A 14,141-nucleotide genomic window follows, 5' to 3' on the forward strand; every position below is an offset into this window, starting at 1 on the left:
AGGGAAAAACCCAAATGAGCACAGGTAAAGCTTGGAGAGGAGATAAAAACTGTTGGAATGGCAAATACTAATAAGGATAGATCAGATCTACAGATCCATATGGACCAACTAGGGAGCTGGGAACACATTTAATACAGTCAAGGAAAGGTACTAAAATACAGATCATACAAGAATGGGGTGCATATTATGAAGAGCAATGACTGCAAAGGATTTGGGGGTCACAAAAGGAACCAACAGCATACATACTCCCAGTGTAATTTGGTGGCCAAGAGAGCTTAGACCCACTGATGGAGGAAAGAAATGCAGCAGAAACAGGAAAGCGTGGTATGACTACCATATTCAGCACTAACAAGATTCCTGCCAGATAGCTTGCTCTGTGCTGGGTGTCCACAGCTCAAACAGGAAGGTGACAAAATGAAAAGGGTTCACAAGAGAGTTACGTGGATCATTTGAGGCCTGTAGAACCTGCCTTACAGCAACTAAACTAAACTAAATACATAGAGTTTCTTTACAATCTGCAAACAACCCTGAACATGTCCGATACTGAATATTTAGCAAAAACTGAACAATGTCCAGTGGTTGGAAGATAAATTTGACTAGAACTAAAGCATCTAAAAAAAAAGATGAGGGTAATTAATCACTGTAAGAATGTATCTAGGGATGTACGTCCGTCACAGGCAGTGTTTAAGTCAACACTGAATTTCTCTCTTAAAAGAATGTCTTATCTGAAATTGTAGGCTTATATATGATGCATGAATCACTGGGTGAAGCAGTCTGTGCTATGTAGATGGTGGGATTAGATGGTCATTAGTGGTTCCTTCAGGTCATACAATTGATAAAAGCCTTTTGGCCCCTTGGCCTTAGTCAATCAGATATTTACTCGCAGGCACAGCTATTATGCCCTGTTTATAAGCAAGTTCCTCCAGATCCTCCATTTCTGTCCCAGGAATTCCCATCTTTCTGGTAAGAAGGTGATGCAAGCTGAACCTGTAATTCTGGTCACACCAGAGCTTCATACAACTTTTGCCTCCCAGAACCTCACTCGCTTTGTGCGCCCAGTCTGAAAGCCACACAATTTTTGCTGCACTATAGACTCAGGCCTGATAGTCCTCTGCAGATTTTCTGACTGTTACTACTTCCCAGAGATTTGGGATTAATTCCTCCATGATGTTCCTTAGCTGTATTTTCCCAAACTCAATTTCACATTGTTGTTTGTTTTTTGATCACACAGCTAATCACCCAGTTTCCTCATAATTTCTCTCTGTGACAGTATCTACAGTTCCCCACCCCCCAGTCAGTATCAGGGGTGAACCCAGGATTTGGCAAAAGGGAGGTGCAGGAGCAGCCACCCATACTGTGGATGCACCCCACACTTAGCCTCCTCCCCTACAAACCACACTTAAGGAGCCTCTGGGGACTTTTTTTTTTAAACAAAACACAAAGCAGGTAAGAATCCCTTCCCCTTTCCCTCTGTGTTCAAAAGGCACATTCCCTCCCCTTCCCCCTCACTGTTGCTTTCCTTGCTATCTAGATGAAGCTTCAGAGCCGCTCCTACCTGCCCCAGACAGGCTGTTGGGGGGGCTGAGCTCTGCTAGGAACAGTGATGGGGTAGCAGCCACAGGCGGAGGTGTTCCCCTTTCCCATGCCTGCTCCAGGAGAAATAAGCAGGGTGGGGGAACCCACTACACCACTGATCACCTGTTCCCAGCTGAGCCCAGCCCACACAGTCTGAAAGGGGGGGTGCAACTTATCAGTGCACGTTCTCTGGAACCGCCCCTAGTCCATATTAATTGACAAATGACATAACTGCTGTTTACTTTCTTCCCAGATGTTTGTAAATATATCTGGACATAACTCCAGTGCTGCAAGATCCCTCCCAAGAATCCCTAATCAGCTCTGTACCACCTTTTGTTTACAGTTCTTCTGCCTGTTTTCTATCCACACAGGCCACAATTACATTTGAGAAATTGCATCCACTGCTTTCCTGAAATTCAAATATATAACATCTATCCCACTTAACAGTGAAACAAACAAGTCACTTCAATTCCACTTTGCTGTAGTTCACAGGGTAACAAATCAAAGAAAGCAAAGGCAGGACCTAGAGCTACTGAAAGCACAGGATGCAAACAATAGGGTTGTAGGAAGAACAGAGACAGCTCCAACAGCACCAGCCAGGATGTTTGTAGGTACGCAAGCAAGACAGCCAAGGGAGAAAAATATCTTTCTCCTGTCCAGCATGGAGCACCAGCACTATCCCCATATGTAGCAACTGTGCTCCTCACCAGGTTGTTACCCCAGCACTTCCTGAAGATCTCCAGCCCTTCTCTCTAATAAGCCTAGCCTCTAGTGAGCCTTTCAAACCCTGCTCAGTGCACTGCTCTGAGTCAGCGCTGAGCAGCTACGCAATGAATAAGTGTGTCAACCTTGGCTTTGTAAAGCATCAATGACACAGACGTAGTTCTGGGGCATTTCAACTAGAGTCCTTTTGAGCAGCTTCTTTTTCAAAACACAAATGTAGGAAAAGGACTTGTCCACATCATGCCTTGCATTTGAAGGTTTGTCTATCATCCCAGCCATGAAGTTGGTCCAATATAAGATAAGATATCACCCAGAAAAATCCTTGTCCACTTTAGGGCTTTTGTAATGGAACAATTTTTTGAAATTTTGAGTGGATTTTAAGTGTTAAAAATAACTACAGCTAAAATAACTCATAACAATAGAAGCAGAGATGTCTTGTGAAGCTACTGCCTCATTTGTAAAGCTTCCAGTGAAGAAAGCAAACAAAAGGACAGTGTATTGTCCTCATTATCCTTTCAAGGGACAAGAGAAATGCTTTCAGCCTGGGTTTTAGAAAAGATTAGAATGCCAGAGAAACAGAGACAGAGGAAATCTATTCAAATCACCCTGAATATGGCACTGTGGACAGAAACCTGGCTTAACTGCCAGGAAAAAAGGGTAATGATGTATATGTCAACATGCCCAGTTGGGGGGAGATAGAGAAATGCAGTAGTCTGCAGTAGGCCATTTTAGGATAACGTGTCCATCAATATTCACATCAACATGGCACTTCTGGAACACTTGCAATCAAAAGGACTTGTGAACACCAGCAAAAATAATCAGATAAAAGAGCCCACAACTTGTGATAAACAAAGAGAGTATTAAAAAGTAATGCAAGGAAAACACAACCAAAGGGAGACAGCAGGAAGAGATTATTGGAACCTGGGCTACATCTACCCATGGGGCAAGGAGGGACACCCCACTTTGAGCAGATCCTTAAAAGATACTAACAAACTGGAGGGAGTTCAGAAAACAACAAGAAATACAGAGGGCCAACGTTTAGACAGAGAAAATGACCTACCATCCAGTTCAGAAGACACACAGCATAACTGTACACGAGTTGATTAAAACACCTTTCACTAAAACAGAAGTAAAGGAGTTGCAACATGAAAGCAAGAAATGAGGAAAGAATAAGCTTTCAAAGGAAGTGCTCACTGGCTATGAACTCGGATCAATTGACAAACCCCATTGCTGATGGGCAGTTTAGGAACTGAAAGTCATGGATATAGAAAGCTCTGGAAAAGAACTGAATCGTTCCCAGAGGCAATGAGATAAAGGATTACTTTTCTATGGCATGTGAGACAGGCCTGAGGCCCCTTTCCTGGCAAAGAAAACTTCAAGTGGCTCTCATTATGGTCTTACTGGATCCCTGGCAGTGCACAAACACCCTCCTTGTTGAGAAAGACCTTAAGAATGCCTTTACCCCCGCTTGCTCTGCCGTTGCTTTGTCTTGACTTTGGTATGGTGTGGTGCCTTCTTCCCACAAGTCATCTCTTGATATGCTTTGGTTCCAACCCTGTTCCGCAGCTGCAGCAATTCCTCAAAAGACAGAGAGGAGAGATCTAGAGAAAAAAAAGCAAGGACAATTGCATTCAGACTCACCAGTTGGACAGTCACACTGCTACACCAATCCAGCCTGCTGTGCTGGAATTCACTCAGTGTGCCACAAATGCAGGCATAATTACAGCATCTCTGCTCACAAAAACATTTCCACCCACTACAAGCACGAGGGCAGTCATCACCTCAGCCAGTCCAGGGTTTCTCCTTCATAAACAGCTAATCACCAATGCAGACTCTGCATTGGGAGGGAATGGAAGAGACCCTTGTCTCCGTGTCTCTTTCCTGGATCACAAGTAGGCAGAGAAAGCTGTTCTAAAGTTTTTATTAGGTCACTGAAGCACATGAGAAGTGTTGGGACTTTACCCATGGACTTCTAGCTATTGAGGCATAACCACTCAATCCTGACTCCTTCCATGCCCTAGTCCTTCTTGCTCTGGGCTGCTCTCAGTTCATTACTTATTTTGCTCTGGAGTCTCCTTTACATAAAAAAAAAATAAAAAAATCAAGAGATTGCTCAGAAGGGTATGCTACTCACTGCCAGAACAGAATAGTCCCCTCCTAATCACTAATGCTTCTCTTACTCTGTGTTTAAACATCCCCAGTGATGGAACCTCTGTAATATTCCAGAGGGTAGGTTCCTGCATTAAGAAGTTGTTTACTCCTGACATTCACCTCTAATTTTTGCTTTCTCAAAAGTAACATAACCTGAAATTTAACATATTTTTTAAAAAAAATGAGTTTCAGATCATACCCCAGCAGGATTGATTTGATCAAACTGACTTAAATCAAAATTTAAATCACCGGTCAGGAGGCCTGGATTTAATCACTGTTTTCTATAAAAACCGCATTCTTGTTGTTTGATATAACCTTCATTAAAATTTTCCCAAATGGGGTCTCTTTTATGGCCTGGCTAAACCTGCTGCCATGATGGGTTTTTCCTTCTACCATACCATTCCTACACTAGCTCTCAAATCAATGGAGAGGCTATACTCTGAAACTTATCCCTCAAGACTTCTGAAATATTTTGCTCAAAATGTTGCTTTTTTGTTTCTACTGCCCATCCCTCCTTGCATTTATTGTTAGACTCCTCCTCCTTGCCCAGATTTACTCCACCCCCAACACTCATTTAACTTCTTGAAACTTTGCACTTTTAGACAGGAGTAAGGGCTTGACTCTGTACACGTAATTTGCAGAAAGACAATAAGGCTGATGGGCAGGTAATCAGATCTGTTATCTCTCATCTCCATATACTGCTAACAAGGATATTATCTATGGAGATATAAATCCACAGTTTGAGAACTGAAACTAAGCATCACAGAAATGCTCAATGGGATCTTCTAGACTAACACTGAATCCCACTAGGTAGAGTTGTTTTCTTTAATCTTTACTAATTAGGGGCCCATAAAATTGGGCACCTAATATAGTCCAGGGCCTGTTGTGACCTATTTATAAAACTTTTTAAAAGAAGTTACATGAGTAGATTGTCTCAACTAGTATATAAATGAGAAATTATAATCCCTAGCCCTAGATGAAATTATAATTCCTATTCCATCCACCCAAAGAACCTTGCCTGCGGACATCTCACATCCACCTCAGCTACAACCATAACCCAGATAACCCTTTTAACTACCTTTATTGCGTATCTTTGAACTATCTCCAGGTTTTCTACCTCATTCTTCTGAAACCACTGCTAAAACCTGGACATACCTGCTAAAACCTGGACATTTCAGATGAGACCTAACCAGTGTCAGATACAGTAGCACTAGGATCTCCTGTATCTTAAATACAATATTTACGTTACCCCAATCCAAAACTTAGTTTGGGTTTTCTGCAACAGCATTATATTGCTGACTCATTGAGAGTTTAGGATTCATCGTGATTCCTTGGCAGATCCTCCTTTCTAGGCAATTCACCATTCAGCATGTATATTCTCACCCACTCTCACCTTTGAGCCCCTTTTTCAAACTGATACCTAAGTATCCAGATACTACTGCTTTTACCTTACTTTCCAATGCTGACATGTACTCCCAGGCTGGATATTCCTCTCAACAGTATCTCGGTACAAGTCTCCAAATTCACAGGATTTGCTTGCTACACTATGACTCCTTTTAATTTGAATTATTAACCTCCACCACTCTCTCTTCACCTTTCTCCCCTCATACTCTGTGTTTTTCTTGTTTAGATTATAATCTCCGAAGCACTACACCATGTTATGGCACCACAGAAAAATCAATAAATGAAACACTGATTTAGGTCTTTTCAAACCTCTTTATGGCCTTTCTATCATTGATGCCCTTCTCAAACGATTTTCATTCTCAGCTAGATTTTTTTTTTTTTTTTTTTTTAAGATGAGGAAACCAAAACTGAATGTGCTACTGCACATGAGAGTGACTATAATTCTATATAGTGTCATAAATTTCATATTAGCTTCTGTGCACTCAGGCACCACATTGGCTTTCTGTTACCTCATAACTATCCATCATCCAGATCTTCTCTTTCACCAGTAACCTTAGTGCCTTTCAAATCTTAATACACCAGTCTGCCCCTCCCCCTCTACCACCAGAGAAAAGTTTCAATGGTTTCTGTACTCAGATTTAGTTTGGGGAAGGCTAGGTGGAAGACTGGGATTTAAGCTGGGAGGCAGGAGATTTGCAGCTGTCCTGATCTTTAGAAGCTGTGCCATTAGCTGTTCACCAACACTCCTAAATCTCTAAGCCTCATGACTTTCCAGGCTTTTCCCTCCCAGAAACATCTGTTTCAAGCTCTTTTTCCCTAGATGTATTAGCTGCCTTTCCCCAACCCAAGTCTCTCTGTATTTTGGCCAAATTTCAAACCTCTATAAAGGTATTTGTACCAGCAGTTGACTCTCGCTATCTTTGTATCAGCTTCTAGTTCAATGTAGTCTGAATTTTGTTAATAGGCTCTCTACTCCCCCTTCCAGGTCCATTAATGAAGATGTTTTGTAAGACCCAAAACCAGACCTTGCAGAACTCATTAGACACTTTCCTCAACTCAATATGTTACTATTTACAATTAAGCTTTACTTGAAGTAAATCAGGCAATTTTTAATCCATGTGACAGTGCCATACCCTAGCCAATGTCAATTAGTTTTTCTGCAATTCCATGAGGGCTCATTTTTCACACAGAAATCCTGCATCTATGCATTCAAACAGACACTTGGAAACATGGCAGTCACTCAGATGCAAATTTAAGCAGCTGCTTTAGAGAATTTGGTCATGAATCAAATGCTTTACAAATCTCAGATATTACATCTGCACCATTTCCACTGCCCAATAACTCAGTTAGCTTTAAAAAATAATGAGAGCGTGCGCTTTGGCATCATTTGTTCTTTATAAATAAATCTCCATTCAGATTTTTTGCTCACGGCTCCATTATGCACTGGATTAGAGGCTTCAAAGGCATTGCGTGGATGAGACCAAATTCCATTTTTAATTGTTGCTTGGGGTACAAATTTAGGACTGTGTCACACTCAATTTAGACATAAATCTCACTGATGTTAATGGAAAGCTTGTGCAGACATTAGGAGCAGGATTTGGCCTTTATGACAGAAGTAAACCTAGTTATCTATAGTTATTACTTGTTCAGGACTTACTTGCATATCTGTCACCATTCGGTAGGAAAATATGTTAATCTTGAGCACCATCATGCTCTGTTTTCTACCATCTTCCCTAATCCCTTTTTTCCTGTCTTTGTTTTTCTATGATTTCTATGAAGACACGATGCTGAGAAAGAAAGGACTTCACAGGCTCATCCAGTCTAACTCTCCAATCGAGGCAGGATCATCTCTCCCCTAACCTACCCCAGACACATGTTAGTCTAATACAGGGATGGGCAATTATTTCAGTCGGAGGGCTGCTTAGCAAGTTTTGGTGAGTTGTAAAGGGCTGCAAGGGTAGATGTGACCCTTTACAGGTGCCCTGCCCCTGGTTGTCATCTTGGGACCAGAAGTGTCAGTGTAAGGGAGGGTGTATGTGGGGGTGGGTTACGGTGGCAGGGAGTCCTCAGAGTCCCTGGAGCTGCACATGGTGCACAGCTGGAGCCCCATAGCGCACAGCTCCCTGCACTCTCTGGTCAAGGCCCTGGTGGCCCCACCCAGACCCATAGTGCTTCTGCTCAAACCCCCGGCTGCATGCAGTGGCAGCGTGCGGGGCCAGCCTGACCCAGCCCCATAGTGTGCAGCTCCTGTACTTCTGCAGCATGCAGGGACAGCTCAGTCTGGCCACCTGGGAGCTCCATGTGCTCCCAGTCCCCTTTCCCCCAGCGGAAGCCCCTGGCCCCAGCAGGTGGGGTCCTCACCTGAATTCCCAGGCTCATAGGCAAGGAGGCTGGGAACAGCCTTGGGGTGACCTGGCAGAAGCTCTGCCAGGTAGAGGCTTCTGGTCTCTAAGCCCCACAAGCTTGGAGCTGGGGGTGGGTCAGGCAAGGCTGGGGTGGGAGGGGGTTGCTTAGCAACCAGAGCATACCTCCTGCATGGAAGCCCGGGCTTGCAAAGGGACAGCTCAGGGCCAGGGCTTACAGAGGGGCCCTGCAAGCCAAATGGAATTGCTTGGTGGGCTGGATCCAGCCTGCAGGCCATATTTTGCCTGCCCCAGTCTAATATGCACTTAAAGCATCATCTAATTCTGTAACAATACACAACTCCATGCCATGAGCTTTGTACCCATCCGTCTCTCCACCCCACCTTCTAAAATAAGTAGTACAACAGTTAATACTGACATTTGTAACCATTTCATTAGGATTAACACCCCAATCAAGTCAACTGAGGAAGGATAGGCCAACCAGCTTGCATGCGTCAGTTATTGTTTCAGGCCATCTCCAATCTCAAGGAGACTGGACTGCATGCATTTACTCTTGATTATTTGGAAAGTGATCTCCACAACAAGCAGGCATTTTAACATGAAAACTTGATTTTTTTTTCTTTGTTTGTTTTTTTATATAAATCTAACATGCCATGCAACCACAACTACATCTTGTGGGCTGCCTGTCTGACTTCATTACATGCACAGACACTACATGTTGTTCATGAAGTACAGACTACTTTCTCTTATTTATTCTATTATTTTACCTGAGGATGCAATACAGTTGGCAAAACTGCTTTTCCTTTTTGAAGGCTAGACTGCATTTACACATACCAACTCAACCATTTGAGATGTTTCCTGATCATTTAATCTACAATCATATCTATATTTATATATATTTATATATTTAATCATGTATTTATAATTTACGTAGAATGTATGGGACATTATAACCTGCCTGTCATCTGATAGCCCCAACTATATTACCAACTACATTCTATCACCAGGTCAGGGCAACATCCCTCCTTGATCAAACTGACTTAAATCAAAATTTAAATCACCGGTCAGGAGGCCTGGATTTAATCACTGTTTTCTATAAAAACCGCATTCTTGTTGTTTGATATAACCTTCATTAAAATTTTCCCAAATGGGGTCTCTTTTATGGCCTGGCTAAACCTGCTGCCATGATGGGTTTTTCCTTCTACCATACCATTCCTACACTAGCTCTCAAATCAATGGAGAGGCTATACTCTGAAACTTATCCCTCAAGACTTCTGAAATATTTTGCTCAAAATGTTGCTTTTTTGTTTCTACTGCCCATCCCTCCTTGCATTTATTGTTAGACTCCTCCTCCTTGCCCAGATTTACTCCACCCCCAACACTCATTTAACTTCTTGAAACTTTGCACTTTTAGACAGGAGTAAGGGCTTGACTCTGTACACGTAATTTGCAGAAAGACAATAAGGCTGATGGGCAGGTAATCAGATCTGTTATCTCTCATCTCCATATACTGCTAACAAGGATATTATCTATGGAGATATAAATCCACAGTTTGAGAACTGAAACTAAGCATCACAGAAATGCTCAATGGGATCTTCTAGACTAACACTGAATCCCATTGGGTAGAGTTGTTTTCTTTAATCTTTACTAATTAGGGGCCCATAAAATTGGGCACCTAATATAGTCCAGGGCCTGTTGTGACCTATTTATAAAACTTTTTAAAAGAAGTTACATGAGTAGATTGTCTCAACTAGTATATAAATGAGAAATTATAATCCCTAGCCCTAGATGAAATTATAATTCCTATTCCATCCACCCAAAGAACCTTGCCTGCTTACATCCTTACACCAACACAGCTACAACCATAACCCAGATAACCCTTTTAACTACCTTTATTGCGTATCTTTGAACTATCTCCAGGTTTTCTACCTCATTCTTCTGAAACCACTGCTAAAACCTGGACATACCTGCTAAAACCTGGACATTTCAGATGAGACCTAACCAGTGTCAGATACAGTAGCACTAGGATCTCCTGTATCTTAAATACAATATTTACGTTACCCCAATCCAAAACTTAGTTTGGGTTTTCTGCAACAGCATTATATTGCTGACTCATTGAGAGTTTAGGATTCATCGTGATTCCTTGGCAGATCCTCCTTTCTAGGCAATTCACCATTCAGCATGTATATTCTCACCCACTCTCACCTTTGAGCCCCTTTTTCAAACTGATACCTAAGTATCCAGATACTACTGCTTTTACCTTACTTTCCAATGCTGACATGTACTCCCAGGCTGGATATTCCTCTCAACAGTATCTCGGTACAAGTCTCCAAATTCACAGGATTTGCTTGCTACACTATGACTCCTTTTAATTTGAATTATTAACCTCCACCACTCTCTCTTCACCTTTCTCCCCTCATACTCTGTGTTTTTCTTGTTTAGATTATAATCTCCGAAGCACTACACCATGTTATGGCACCACAGAAAAATCAATAAATGAAACACTGATTTAGGTCTTTTCAAACCTCTTTATGGCCTTTCTATCATTGATGCCCTTCTCAAACGATTTTCATTCTCAGCTAGATTTTTTTTTTTTTTTTTTTTAAGATGAGGAAACCAAAACTGAATGTGCTACTGCACATGAGAGTGACTATAATTCTATATAGTGTCATAAATTTCATATTAGCTTCTGTGCACTCAGGCACCACATTGGCTTTCTGTTACCTCATAACTATCCATCATCCAGATCTTCTCTTTCACCAGTAACCTTAGTGCCTTTCAAATCTTAATACACCAGTCTGCCCCTCCCCCTCTACCACCAGAGAAAAGTTTCAATGGTTTCTGTACTCAGATTTAGTTTGGGGAAGGCTAGGTGGAAGACTGGGATTTAAGCTGGGAGGCAGGAGATTTGCAGCTGTCCTGATCTTTAGAAGCTGTGCCATTAGCTGTTCACCAACACTCCTAAATCTCTAAGCCTCATGACTTTCCAGGCTTTTCCCTCCCAGAAACATCTGTTTCAAGCTCTTTTTCCCTAGATGTATTAGCTGCCTTTCCCCAACCCAAGTCTCTCTGTATTTTGGCCAAATTTCAAACCTCTATAAAGGTATTTGTACCAGCAGTTGACTCTCGCTATCTTTGTATCAGCTTCTAGTTCAATGTAGTCTGAATTTTGTTAATAGGCTCTCTACTCCCCCTTCCAGGTCCATTAATGAAGATGTTTTGTAAGACCCAAAACCAGACCTTGCAGAACTCATTAGACACTTTCCTCAACTCAATATGTTACTATTTACAATTAAGCTTTACTTGAAGTAAATCAGGCAATTTTTAATCCATGTGACAGTGCCATACCCTAGCCAATGTCAATTAGTTTTTCTGCAATTCCATGAGGGCTCATTTTTCACACAGAAATCCTGCATCTATGCATTCAAACAGACACTTGGAAACATGGCAGTCACTCAGATGCAAATTTAAGCAGCTGCTTTAGAGAATTTGGTCATGAATCAAATGCTTTACAAATCTCAGATATTACATCTGCACCATTTCCACTGCCCAATAACTCAGTTAGCTTTAAAAAATAATGAGAGCGTGCGCTTTGGCATCATTTGTTCTTTATAAATAAATCTCCATTCAGATTTTTTGCTCACGGCTCCATTATGCACTGGATTAGAGGCTTCAAAGGCATTGCGTGGATGAGACCAAATTCCATTTTTAATTGTTGCTTGGGGTACAAATTTAGGACTGTGTCACACTCAATTTAGACATAAATCTCACTGATGTTAATGGAAAGCTTGTGCAGACATTAGGAGCAGGATTTGGCCTTTATGACAGAAGTAAACCTAGTTATCTATAGTTATTACTTGTTCAGGACTTACTTGCATATCTGTCACCATTCGGTAGGAAAATATGTTAATCTTGAGCACCATCATGCTCTGTTTTCTACCATCTTCCCTAATCCCTTTTTTCCTGTCTTTGTTTTTCTATGATTTCTATGAAGACACGATGCTGAGAAAGAAAGGACTTCACAGGCTCATCCAGTCTAACTCTCCAATCGAGGCAGGATCATCTCTCCCCTAACCTACCCCAGACACATGTTAGTCTAATACAGGGATGGGCAATTATTTCAGTCGGAGGGCTGCTTAGCAAGTTTTGGTGAGTTGTAAAGGGCTGCAAGGGTAGATGTGACCCTTTACAGGTGCCCTGCCCCTGGTTGTCATCTTGGGACCAGAAGTGTCAGTGTAAGGGAGGGTGTATGTGGGGGTGGGTTACGGTGGCAGGGAGTCCTCAGAGTCCCTGGAGCTGCACATGGTGCACAGCTGGAGCCCCATAGCGCACAGCTCCCTGCACTCTCTGGTCAAGGCCCTGGTGGCCCCACCCAGACCCATAGTGCTTCTGCTCAAACCCCCGGCTGCATGCAGTGGCAGCGTGCGGGGCCAGCCTGACCCAGCCCCATAGTGTGCAGCTCCTGTACTTCTGCAGCATGCAGGGACAGCTCAGTCTGGCCACCTGGGAGCTCCATGTGCTCCCAGTCCCCTTTCCCCCAGCGGAAGCCCCTGGCCCCAGCAGGTGGGGTCCTCACCTGAATTCCCAGGCTCATAGGCAAGGAGGCTGGGAACAGCCTTGGGGTGACCTGGCAGAAGCTCTGCCAGGTAGAGGCTTCTGGTCTCTAAGCCCCACAAGCTTGGAGCTGGGGGTGGGTCAGGCAAGGCTGGGGTGGGAGGGGGTTGCTTAGCAACCAGAGCATACCTCCTGCATGGAAGCCCGGGCTTGCAAAGGGACAGCTCAGGGCCAGGGCTTACAGAGGGGCCCTGCAAGCCAAATGGAATTGCTTGGTGGGCTGGATCCAGCCTGCAGGCCATATTTTGCCTGCCCCAGTCTAATATGCACTTAAAGCATCATCTAATTCTGTAACAATACACAACTCCATGCCATGAGCTTTGTACCCATCCGTCTCTCCACCCCACCTTCTAAAATAAGTAGTACAACAGTTAATACTGACATTTGTAACCATTTCATTAGGATTAACACCCCAATCAAGTCAACTGAGGAAGGATAGGCCAACCAGCTTGCATGCGTCAGTTATTGTTTCAGGCCATCTCCAATCTCAAGGAGACTGGACTGCATGCATTTACTCTTGATTATTTGGAAAGTGATCTCCACAACAAGCAGGCATTTTAACATGAAAACTTGATTTTTTTTTCTTTGTTTGTTTTTTTATATAAATCTAACATGCCATGCAACCACAACTACATCTTGTGGGCTGCCTGTCTGACTTCATTACATGCACAGACACTACATGTTGTTCATGAAGTACAGACTACTTTCTCTTATTTATTCTATTATTTTACCTGAGGATGCAATACAGTTGGCAAAACTGCTTTTCCTTTTTGAAGGCTAGACTGCATTTACACATACCAACTCAACCATTTGAGATGTTTCCTGATCATTTAATCTACAATCATATCTATATTTATATATATTTATATATTTAATCATGTATTTATAATTTACGTAGAATGTATGGGACATTATAACCTGCCTGTCATCTGATAGCCCCAACTATATTACCAACTACATTCTATCACCAGGTCAGGGCAACATCCCTCCCCCTTTATCCCCCCACCTACCTGTCTCACACCTATTGTGTCCTATCATCTCTGATCTTCCCTGCCTCACATTCAGGGGTGTTCGTTATAATTGTGTTTGTCTAAGAAGATAGGCAGACAAGGTTCTTTGGGTAAATATATTTTATTAGACCAAATAAAGAGTTGGAAAAAAATTTCTTTGCAAGCTTTCAGGACAAACACCTTTCATCAGGCAGGAGTGCCTGCCGTTGTTTTGTGCTCTTCCTGGATCAGAGAGAGCACATTTCATAGATTTTTAGGGTCAAAAGGGACCTCAGTAGAACACTGAGTCCAACCCCCTGCC

At 42.6% G+C, this 14,141-nt stretch overlaps 1 protein-coding gene across 2 annotated transcripts in view; it reads right to left on the reverse strand.

The window, feature by feature from the left end:
- RRP36 (ribosomal RNA processing 36) overlaps positions 1-14,141 on the reverse strand; it is a 26,062-nt gene that overhangs the window by 9,829 nt on the left and 2,092 nt on the right. Inside the window, exons 1-2 of one of the 2 annotated variants that reach the window (XM_025211917.1) lie at positions 13,841-13,883; positions 3,761-3,899 (exon numbers count right to left, since the gene is read on the reverse strand). In XM_025211917.1, coding sequence (XP_025067702.1) covers positions 3,761-3,899; positions 13,841-13,868 — 167 coding nt within the window. In that variant the 5' untranslated portion in view covers positions 13,869-13,883. Of the gene's footprint in view, positions 1-3,760; positions 3,900-13,840; positions 13,884-14,141 lie in introns of those variants that run through there. The other variant, XM_025211918.1, reaches the window with a different exon arrangement.

This window comes from Alligator sinensis, unplaced genomic scaffold, assembly GCF_000455745.1.
Source record: "Alligator sinensis unplaced genomic scaffold, ASM45574v1 scaffold1238_1, whole genome shotgun sequence".
Taxonomy (NCBI): Eukaryota; Metazoa; Chordata; order Crocodylia; family Alligatoridae; genus Alligator; species Alligator sinensis.